The sequence below is a fragment of the Agelaius tricolor genome, unplaced genomic scaffold (genome assembly GCF_023055355.1).
Source record: "Agelaius tricolor isolate 1412-34295 unplaced genomic scaffold, bAgeTri1.0.p SCAF_8, whole genome shotgun sequence".
Classification (NCBI taxonomy): domain Eukaryota; kingdom Metazoa; phylum Chordata; class Aves; order Passeriformes; family Icteridae; genus Agelaius; species Agelaius tricolor.
Window position 1 is genome coordinate 35,890,711 of NW_027269268.1, and position 12,031 is coordinate 35,902,741.

The 12,031-nt window shown below is 36.1% G+C and overlaps 1 protein-coding gene across 2 annotated transcripts in view; it reads left to right on the forward strand.

Moving 5' to 3' along the window:
* Positions 1 to 12,031, forward strand: part of DLC1 (DLC1 Rho GTPase activating protein) — a 215,364-nt gene that overhangs the window by 12,953 nt on the left and 190,380 nt on the right. Inside the window, exon 2 of one of the 2 annotated variants that reach the window (XM_071432311.1) lies at positions 1,590 to 2,736. In XM_071432311.1, coding sequence (XP_071288412.1) covers positions 1,702 to 2,736 — 1,035 coding nt within the window. In that variant the 5' untranslated portion in view covers positions 1,590 to 1,701. Of the gene's footprint in view, positions 1 to 1,498; positions 2,737 to 12,031 lie in introns of those variants that run through there. The other variant, XM_071432310.1, reaches the window with a different exon arrangement.

Genomic DNA, 12,031 nt, shown 5'->3' on the forward strand with positions numbered 1-12,031 from the left:
CCTGGTTCTGTGTGTTATTTTCCATTTTGCTCAGCCTCCCACACACTAATGACTTGTACATGGAATTTCATATATTCTATGAATATATGTTCTTTTTAAGCAGAGTCTCCACAGAGGTGGAAAATGTGAATGTGAAATGAAGCTTGCCATTCCTAAAAGAAGGTTAAAGATCTAGGACTGCGTACAAGCCTATCCTGAAAGTCAGTTTGTCAAGGCATAATTTATGGAGGTTCAGTTGCCCAGGCATAATTCTACATTTCTTTCAAGATAAATACTTTTATACTTTCAGGCATGTGATTTGTCAAGGCAGCTTTGTGACCTGGTGGGCAATCAGAATTTGCCTTAGTGGACTGAAATGACCCAGAACAGACTCACTACTTAATCTTCTTTATTGCTGAAATCAATAACCAGATCCATGCTAAGTGCTGACAGTTCTTGTGTAGGGAGTGAAAAGGAGAAGTGTCTGCTCCTTGAACTTCTAACATCTTATGAGACAGAAGTTTTGTTTTCTTCTTTGACAGTGAACTTGTTAATTTTATTTTATGATTCATAAATTAATATATTTTCTTTGTGCTAACATACACATGCAATGACATAAGATTAATGTATTATCTCAAATGCCATCATACAGAATGCCTAATGCAGCAGTCAGTGAAAATTCCCACATAGAACCCCAAGCAGGGACAGTGGCCTCTGGCAGAGCCAGGCAGTCCAGGTGAGTAGCAAAGCTACAGCCAACCACGCTGGCTCACAGTCTTCCCTTCTGGAGAGCCCCATTCCAAATAACAGTTTTCTCCATGCCTTACACCAGAGGATCATTAATATATTCAGCAAGGGAGGGTGTACAGGGTTCAGGTTTTATAATGCATTTGAATGAGAAAATACACCAAAAACTTAAAGTGGTTTTCCAAGTGTTGTATAGGACTACATGACCTTTAAAGGTCCCTTCAAACCCGAGCTTATCTATGATTCTATGATTTATTTTTTTTATTACTACACAACAACTGATTTACTCTGCAGTTTCATGTAACACTTGTAATTACAACTTGGCCTGAAGAAAATTAATAGTAACAATAAAAATAAGAGCTACTGAATGGGCCAAAGATACTCAGAAGATAAGTAGTTTATACATTTGGTAAATTTGGAAAAATTGTTCTCTACCTCTTTTGGTAAACAGCCAGAATTCTGCACTCCACAGGTATCCATGGATGAGGAAGAAATAAAGTTACAAAGCAACTATAAGTTACAATGTCATTTATACCCATTGAAATTATTATGAGAGACACAGTTAAGAGGAGCTTGTTGTAAAATTTTGGCTCTGGAGCTACTTTCTTGTCCATGTGCCTGTTTGTAACATTTTTGTTTACTTGATATTGGAAAGTAATCAAAAAAAATGTTATACTGAATTATGAGTGCCGTCAAGTTTTGTATGAAAAGTATTAAAACTTTAAACAAAACAGTCTTTTAAATTCCTGTCCTTCTGGTCCCACAGTCTTATCTTGTTTTACACTTTTGTTTAAACTGTTCCTTCCCTTTTTTTTTTTATTTGGAGTTGATTCAATAACACAGTCTTTTTTTATTTCTTGCAGATGTTAAAATGATGAAACCTTCTCTCCCTCAGGAGCAGTGCACAGCAGCCATGACTTCTCCTCTGGTCCTCTGTGGAAGGTACATTGCAGTCTGCTTCTGAACTGTTATGACATGTCTCTAGCAATCAGAAAGAAAAGCTGGGAAGAGCATGTGACCCAGTGGATGGGATTGGCTTTGGAGCCTGAGGAGTATAATACAGCATGTCGTCACGGACTTGTAGCTGATAACTTGCAGACAAGTATGGAAAAAGATGAGGTTTTGAGCATGGACCGGAAAGAAAAATGTGCTTCGTTTCCAGAGTGCTGCTATAGTGGAGAGGTGACTGGCTTCCCTGAAAAGCAGCTGGGAAATGTTTCAAAGGAGGTGGATGAAAACGACAACCACGAGGATGAGGAACATTTTCTGGAGGCAAGCACAGAAACTCTAGTCCATGTGTCTGATGACAATGATGACTATTCTGCACTCAGCCTGGATAGTGTTAATTACCACATCACTGCTGTAGGAAGTGAACCCAAAGATGAAGGGCACAGCTTAAATGGAGCAGGCTCCTTAACACAGATGGTACCAATAACAGAGGGTAACAAGGCAGCTGAATCATCTGGAATCAGTGGAGATATAAGTGAGGAACCTAAAGAGGAGAGGAAAGAAGATGTTTGTGGCAGTATTGGCCAAAGCCTGGAGCTTTGTAATTATGAAGTCTTAAATGAAGTAGTAGATGTAGAGAAGGAAAATTGTATCAATTCTACAAATGTGAAAGAAGTTATTATGTCTGGGAAGCAGCTGCTTCATACTGCTGTAATTGCACAACAGCGCCGGAAATCTGATGCTTTCAAAGACGGGCTTGGAAAGTCTGAGTGCAATGTGGTAGAGAGTGGGATTTCTTCTGAATCATACACCAGTAGTGATGGACAGCTCTGCTCAGCAGTGCAGCCCAGCAACGGCCTTATGCAATCTCCTCCTTGCTCTTGCATCCCAGCAGTGGAAAATGGTCTGGATAAAAGTGGTGTCACAGAACCTCAAGTGGCCCCTGAAAACAAATGCCTTTCGAATGTCAGTTCAGCAGAAGACATTCAGTGTTTACATGTAAGGAATCATTTGACCACACACGAACATTCAGACAATCAAGTGAAGCTGCGCAAAAGAAAGGTAGGATGCTTCTAGACTGCTGAGTGTTTCTCAAATATCTTCCCCCAGTTTCTGATGATGGTGATACTGTGCCTAACTAACTGGAGATAAAAAGTGGTTGTTTCATTAATTTATCAGGTTCAAACAGTTTCAGGACAAATATATCTATACGACAACTAAATTTTAGGAGCTTTTTTTTAAGGTCTGAAAATGGCCAACCTATGAATTTTGATGGTACCTTATATTCACTTTATATATACTATTTTATATATTTAATATATGCTGCTCAAGGATAAATGAGTATATGTCTTCTTTTCTTCTTTCTGCTTCTATTATTATTTGATTCATCTTAGGAAAATTATTGTGTCCAGGGGTTTAGAAGCCTTATTGAAAAAGACAGTACAAGGGAAAAGTGCAACAAGATTTTAAAAGACAAAAAAAGGAGTGGAAATATTTTTTATAGTAGTTCTTTGGTCTTTAGCTCAGCCCCATGAGCATATGTTCTTGCAAAAACAAGTATTGCTGACTCTGAAACAATATTTTGTAATTTTAAAGCAACCAGAGGGTTTCACTGTCTTCACTGAGTAAGGAAGGGTATCATTACAAAATTTTAATGGAGAGATTCCTTGGCAATAAAACTCCCTTTGGCTTAAATGGAAGGAGATGTGGTGATTGTAGCACTATGGAATTTATCTTAAAGTCTAGCTTTCCCAGTTATGCTGCTTATTCTAGCTAATAACCAGTTTGTAATTGTTTACTTCTCTCTGACTTTTTTTATTTGACATCAACCAGCTTCTTTTGTCTGGGCTTTTTTTTTTTACATCTGGTTTCTTTTAATTGTGTGGGTTTCATTGTCAGCTGCAGTGCCTCAGTAGCTGTTTCACTGAAGAACAAATTCACATATCTGAAGTACTCTGTGCCCACACAGCATCCTGAGCTGCTGGCTGTTGCTTCCTTGTCTAGATCATTTGGTAACAGTAATATTAGGTTAACATGGTGAGAAGATGTAAGCAAGTTTTGCCAAAGGTTTCAGAACCCCTCCAAGCCAGTCTTCTTTTGGTAGTTTATGCAATCACAGTTAATGCAGTAACTGTTCAAATATCTAGCAGTAAGAATATCTCAGAGTTACAAACAAGAAACAAAAATATGACTACCAGTACCAGAAATGAGAGTGAAAATAGTTCAAGTTTAAAAAAAAGAAAACCAAATTGGCATTGTAGTTGAGAACTAATTGACTCTGATAATAATTTCTCAGCTGCTTTACTTTGGCATCAAATTTTCTTTTAAAGTATATCTGTTGATATTGATGTGTATATTTCATATCATCAGCAAGATGAAGCATGCTATTGTTTTTAATAGCTCTGATTTGATGCTAGTTTCCATGGATCTTGTTTTGAGGTCACATACTCAGCTTTTAAATGTACAGTCATGAGAATAATATTTAAGAATGTGTGTATGATTTGTGTTTGTGCCATTAAATATTTTAAAGGACAAATTATAAAAATTCCACAGAGACAATAGTGAGAAGAACTAAGGAAGGAGATGAGCATAAAAAGGAGCAAAACAAAGAGTTTCTTCAAGGAATTTTGAGCTGCAACAACTGCAAAATTGTGTGTAATATAAAAGGGGATGGAGTCTGTAAATCTCAAGGAGTCCTCATTGTACTTTGGTTAAAGAAATCTTTGCCAAACACTGTAACATGAATGGCAAAAGTGAAGAGATATTATCTGCTATTGTTTGTGGTATTATTTATCTCTAAGCTCACAGAACACTTCTACAAGCAACATTCCTTCATAAGGGATTTTCTCACTTATATCTAAGCATGTACTATTTTACAAAAGCCTATCTGTGTTGGTAATAGTGTGCAATAAAGAATGTGCCTATGTTTACAAACTTCCCCCGAAAGCCACTTTTGGAATTTTAAGAAAGCATTAAAAAAACTGCAGACTTGAAACTGAATCCATCCATAAAAGCCAAGTATTTGCTTTGCAGTGACAGGAAAACTTAAAGGATTGGGAATGGCATATAAAACCTTTTCTCTCAAGGTCAGCAGTTCAAGCAGTGCAGTTAAGGCCTAAAACACACCACTGTCTGATTAATGCTCAGTGTCAATTATAGTTGCACACAATCATGTGCCCATAAAGGTCAGAATATGGGAAAAGGCACATGGAAATGAATTGCTAAAGGTATTTGGGCACCCAAATCTTCAGGTAGCACCTTAGGTGATTATGGAAAGGTGCTGATCTTCAGACATTTTCATGACAGTTAAAACTTAGAACCTTGTTGATACTAAATTCTTTTTCAAATCTGTTCCTCGTTAACATATTTTAAACTGTTTTTAATTGTGGCAATAGAGCATGACCTTCCCTCTTATCTTTAGATCAGCTGTCTTCAAACCAGAGCTGAGGTGAGGTGTGGATCTGATATGCTTGCTCTGCAGACGGATGCAGGTTTGAGGGCTTAAGGGCTTAAAGTTTAGCATCTTTGACCAGCACTAACTCCATTGCAGTAAATTGCTTTAGTCATGATGGATGTACTGACACTGAAGATGCTTTTTGCAAACACATCCAGCTGTTGCAGCATTCTTTGCTCCCTCAAGTCAACAGGGTTCAAATGTTCAAAGCACAGCACCCTCTTTGCCTTCACTTTCTCAGAAAGACTTCCTAAGGCTCGGAAATGGGAAGGACCTGAATTTAATTGTGAGAAGTTAATGATATTAGGTCCAATTAAAATAAACAAAATAATCAATCTTTCCTGTTGTTCCTGATTTGATAATCTATTCAGTTCATCCACATCATGAAATTTATCGTTATTAATGGTTCCAAGTAGCAGAAACATAAACGGATTAACTGTATGTGGCTAAACCAGCTAGACCCTTCTGTATGCTTTCCTAGGTTAAATAAATTTAGATGTTAAAATAGTTACTTTGCAGAATTGTACATGAAATAACATTTGGAACTAAAGAGCAAACTGTAGTGCTTGGGGTATCAAAACAGCTCACATGTATTTTCATATGTAAAAAGCAACAGAGCTTTTAGCAAGCAGTTTTATATAAAACTAGAAGAGCACCAACTATTAAGAGAATACCCACAAAGGAGACTATTTAAATATTATGCACTGATTTGAAAATGTGAAAAAATGGCCATTATCTCATATAGAATCTGTCAAACTTTTGTGTGTGCTCCATTTATGTTTTCTCCAAGCTGCTCATCTCATCAAGCTTACGCAAAGACAGGAAAATCCTTGCTGGGGCATATTGAGAAGGTTCACAAATGCAGCAGAACTCTAAAAAATTAGTTTAAGTTCTTTTTCAACACAAAAAAGAACTACTTTATTCAGCACCAGTATAAAAAGTTGGGTTGAGGCATATAGTCTCCCAGTAAATTCTCCCCACTCACCTCCCAAGCACAATTACAGCTGTGCTGTTGCAGCCAGTGATAATCAGTGTTTTGTAAATGCAATTTTTAAAATAAGGCTCAGAAGCTCTTTTAAATGATGGATCAGTAAAGGAGTGGAAAATCAACATTGTAAAGTCTGGCTCTAAATAGTTTGAATAAAAATCCATGGAGTTTAAAAAATGTGAAATGTTTACAAACTCCACTTACAAAACAAATCTTGGCTTGTTCTGTATATTTCATTGTCCTTCCACCATCCTCTCCTCTAAAATTTTATTCCTAAAGATCATTCAACATAAATAGGAGGAAAACAGCAACAGAAACAATGGTGACTGTTCATTTCTCTCCTGTAGGACAGTGTAGTTCCTCACGGCGGTCTGCTTAGAAGCTTTCAGTTTCAAATAGATAATGTAATCTCAAAGTCATTCTTGCAAAGCCAGAGAATATAAGAGTCAGGGCTATTCCTAATGCTCATTATAATTGCTGCTACTTTAATCCAGTTTTCTAGATCAAATACTGTGTGATTTGCAAGGGATACTTAAGGACACAACCAATGTCAGCATAACAACAGCTGCCAGTGTCAATAAGAGGAAAATTAATTAAAGAGTAAGATTAACAGGAGACTGGCAGAAATGTCAGAGGAGACGTGGGTAGAAGGTTACCTGAATGATGCATGTCTTTGGAACAGTGCCTTTTACCCACAGGAAAGCTGTAAGCTTTTAAAACATGGTTTTACATTTCCTGTTTTGTTGCAATAAATTTTATTTCTTTATTTCAACAATTATACTAATGTGAGAAAGCAAAGAAAATTATTTACTTGAATTCAGACGTTTCCATCCATATTTGCCTCTTGATTATTGTGCATGTCCATGAGATGTGAAGCTTGACTCTTCCATTACAATCAGAATTACATTTTGTTTCACAATGCTAGGGCTGTGATTTTGGGGCAAGTTAGGAAGTTAGGCTCTTCCAGGAGCTTCTATTTGTATCACCATAAACTAATTTCACTGGAAACTTAGGGAGCTTTGCTTGCTGGCTCATACTAAGGTACATGAGAGAGGCAGTAGGAAAACTTCACAAAAAAACCATAAGAGGTACCTGTTTTACTGAAATTGTTTCTTTGCAACTCTTTTATGTGCCATCTGTTCTCATTGCATGATCCTTTTCATCTGAGCACTTAAAAGTAATATGATCTTCTTGTGAGCAATAATATCAAACATTGTAGGTATTTTTCTTATTTTATTGCTGTTTGTACACCAGAGTTTCCAGCCCTATCACCAGTATGTCTCTCCAAAGTCTTAATCTCCCTTTACCTCAATTCTGTCTTTTTTGAATTGTGATAATTTAATGATTCAGTTTTTTTCCTTTTTTTTAAATTAGTTTTAAAGATTCTTACACTGGTTTTGTTATTTCTGTTTTATAGAAGGTGGTTTCATAGGGATCCAACCTGTACTGTATTACTACATAAGCAGTGGGATGTAGGTTTGTTAGGGTTGCACAGCAACAATAACTCAGATCAACATAGGAAAAAAAGCATAGAAGACAAAAGCAATAAAAAACCAATAGAAATGTGCAGGAAGTATAAATTAAAAATGGAAATATGCATTTTGTTGTATTCTGATTTTGCAACTGGGAATTAAATTTACCTTTTTCTGAGATGCAGTCTGTAAACGTGTCAGTCAGAGTAAGATGACAGCTTTAAATGTTGGTGATTTTCCAAGTCAATGATCTTTAATTATTCGTTTGCAAAATATGATAACTAAATGCAGTCACTTCTCACAGTTTGTTTTCCCATTGAGTATTTTTAAAGATAGTTCTTTTACAAATATTCTAGTGGAGGAATCCAGCAACCAGGGAAGAAAACTGTCCTCTAAAATAATGATGATCTTTAGAAATTCTGAAAGTGTGGACAGTCATGAGTGTTATTTGGATGGTTGTTGGAAGACCAAAGTTTCTGTGCTTCATTATGGTCATGGAAGACCAACTCCCAGCTGCTTAGATCTAGACATTGAAAAAGAATTAATGGATGTCAGTGGAACTACTGTGTTCTTAGAGTGTGCTTAAGCACCTTGCTGAACTTGGGTGTTATAATACTTTGTAAATTTAGAGACAACAGAAGCTAGTTAGTAACTAGAGGTAATATCATAGTAAAATTCCCTTCAAATCATAGGGTTCTCTAACAATATTTCCTGTACAATTCAGACCTGCACTTATGCCAGAGTAGCTTCATTTTCATATACAGAGATAGATAATATAATCTTGGCATCTAGGACATCATTTTTCTTAGTCTTGTAAAGGACAATGGCAAGTGCAAATATTGGAAATGTGATTATCTCTTTTAAAATATGATCTTTCAAGCAGTGGAAATCTATTTTATCAGGTGTGGAATGTGGATTTGTTTTTGTTCCATTTCTGCATCTCTTGTAATTTTCAAACTTTGTATAGGTTTTTTTAAAGATTCTCAAACTTTCTAAAGGTTTTAGAGAAGAGCATGGATCTGTTTATCCAAATTCATAATGTGAATGTGAGCACCATCAAAAATTGGTGAGAGATCTTAAGCCAAAACAGTTTTTTGAAAGGTTAACTCCTACCCACAACTCAGAGCTACAGTCTGTAGTATTAGTACAGTGGGCAATTATTACTGAAATCCACAGTTGCTTCACCACAAGGAATTTGCTGCATTTGCACATTGCTATTAAATGGTCATGGTTTTGAAGGGATTGGGAAGAATCTGGCAAGAGATGCAAGTGAAGCAAAACAAATAGTAGGATTTCTTTGAAAAAAAATGAAACCTTCTTGGCTGTCATGAATATTTGTTTGTCTTTTCTGCAGTGAAAACTTGCTTTCTAAATTTACCATTTAATAATGAAAATGTGGTTCAAAACTATAGATGACTGAAACAGTTGGATTTACATTTTTTAAAATTATATGTATTTTCTGTGGTAATTAGTAGAAAGTGGTCATAAAGCACTCCTATTATTGTGGTAATATGACCACAAATTTTCTCTATTACTTTCACAAAAATATGTATCATAAATATTATCTCCATCTGGGAAGCTAAAGAATGCTTTCCGACAGACTTCCTTTATGTTTGGACTGAAGTATGATGTATTTCAAACAATGTGAAAAGTATTTAAAACAAGTTCAGAACAGGATGGGATGATTGCCAGGCCAATACAGTATAACCTTTATGCAAATTTTACTTTGGCACATTTTTGTGACAGTGTTCAGCAATAAATTTGCAAGGCAGTATTGTCTAGACTGCAAACCAAGAGACTGTTGCACATCAAATTATGCTTGGAGCTGAGCTACCTAAAATGGTCATGAAAGTATTTGTATTTATAAGCAGCTTGTAGTCACATGCTACTGCTTCACCAAAATCATCTACATGCTTCTAAGGACCAGTCTAGAGAGCTTTAGTTTCATGCAGTGTGTACTCAGAGATTTCTAGTTATGACAAGTTCTGCAGTACTGATTGGAAGAAAATTTCTAAAATATTTTTTGCTTTATTTTTAAAATTAATCTTTAAAAACTCCTTACTGGCCAATTATTTACCGTGCACTCCATAAATAGTCAATGGTAGGTCATGGTAAATGGGCCAATGACCACTTGTTAAAATGAAACTAGATTTTTAATTAACATCAAACTTTTTAGGGAAGCGAATGAATAATACATAAAACCTTTAACAAATGGGAAGTGGAGTTAAGACACTTGGACAAAACACCCTGGATTACATGACATCACTGTCCACAACACATAAAAAATTTTTAGAAAAGGAATTTGTTTCCTAGAGCTGTTCCTCTCACACTTTCACAAGAATAATGCTCACTTTGAACTAACCTTCAAGTGAAAACAGAGAGATCTAAGAGGCACACTGAGATACAGCTTCCATCCAAAAACAGTACTTATAGCAGTAATCAGAAAAGACAGTACTAGAGCACTGCTGCCTATATTAAAGGGCCTTTGATGCCATAGCAGTGGCAGAACAGCTTTTTTAAACACAGTTGTTTACTACAGACGTGACCTGTGCTAAAAGTAAAAGGTTTTTTGTGTTGCTGTGTCAAAGAAGGCGATAGAGAAGAACAGCCTACCCTGGCCAGCTCTGGGAGCTGAGGCTTTACAGCAATGTAGTCTTTGCCACTGCTAGTGGAGTACTTGACCATGGCAATTTGGTGGTGGGTTTGTCCACAGGCATCCAACCAGTTCCCGAGAACCTCTCTTGTGAGCTGAACTGCAGCAAGATTGAAGCCATCTGCAAAGCTTATCGGGGATTTTTTCTTGGTATTTTATTTTGGTTGGGGTTTTTTGTTGGGTTTTTTTTGGTTGGTGTTTATTTTTATTTTTTTGCTTCCCACCATAATGGTACCAACAATTAAAACACCTAAAATGTGTTGCCCACACTTATTTCCTTTTACTGCTCCCTCTCAAAGGTGACATAAGAGGTTTGTAAAGGCAAAGAGGTTTGTGCCACAGAAAATACGCATGGTGTATTGAATATAGCCATACAAAATGAAACAATACTGCTTCTGCTGCCAAAAGCTATTCCAAGCTCCAGTGGATATGGCCAAAAATGGTTATGAATTCAAATTTAGAGGGATATTCTTCCTCCTTTGAAAAAAATCTAGGCAGTAATACATGTGTGAGCATCTGTGTATGCTGAGGTAAATGTATGGCAAATATATACCAGATCCTTGCTGCTTTTCATAACTGTCACAGCTGATGTCTAAAGCTTTTACAACAATGGACACAAGAACTTGGTTTATGCACACAACACTAATGAGAAATTGGCTCACTGCAACATGAAGATGTCCTTCAATACTACAGCAATAACTGTCATATCTGAAGTTTCACACTGTCTTTGAGGGGCTTTTCTGCACTCTCACCTTATGTAAGGCTTAGAAGAACAAACAAAATATGTATTTATATTAAACAGAAGTTTTCTGTAAGTTGCCTCCTTCCTATTTTTTTTCACGTAGAACATCCAATTAAACAAATGTTTCCATTTAAATATCCTGAATATTTTGAGAATGAATTATCTCATCTACCCAACAGAAAAGATCCTTAAGGAGCTGATTATATTCTTGCACTGTGCTTTAATCTCTTGGGTGTTATCCTCAACCTTCTTAAAAAAGATGGTTTGCATGCACTACTAATCATTGATATGTGATTCATGTCTGTTTGATATGAAGGCATAAAAAAAAATCAACAGTGCTAAAGCTCATGGCTTGTGTTGCATGTAATTTTAGTTTCAAAATATTTTAACAGCTGACACATTTATAGTAGAGAAAATGAAAAAGCACAGCCAGAAGCCAAACTTTGGTAATCTAAATCAAACTACTTTCCTACACCCAGATTCCCTGAAAAACATTTTCCTTCTGATAAATGCCAAATTGTATTTATCCCACACAGATTTACTAGTAATTCTATGTGCATATTACACCTCAATACATCTACTGAATTTGTTCCAGCAGGTTTAACTCACCTCTTTACAAATGCTCTACTGCTTGGTAGATGATGAAAAGATGATCTAGTAGTAAATGAACACTGTACTGTTTTGGCTTTTTGAGGAAGCAAAATTGCCAGAGAGTAAATAAGAGAAGAGATAGTCTCTCAAGACCTGTCTTTTTAGACTATCTTAGAGGTGGGATAAGACTAGAAAATAAAGATGTGAAAAACAATTGATTTTCTATGTAAAGTGAGAATTCAACTCTTAATTACATGACGATTTCTCAGCTCATGAAAACAACTCCCAGTAAACCACTCTGTTCCCAGGTCTTTTTCAATATTACTAGCATCGAAGATAATTTGGGAAGTTCTATATTAATACCTTGTAGTACCTTGATTAATATTCTTGTGCGTAAGGCTTCTTCAGGACTCATAATTTATCACATTTCACGAACATTTTATTAAGCTTTTAGAAA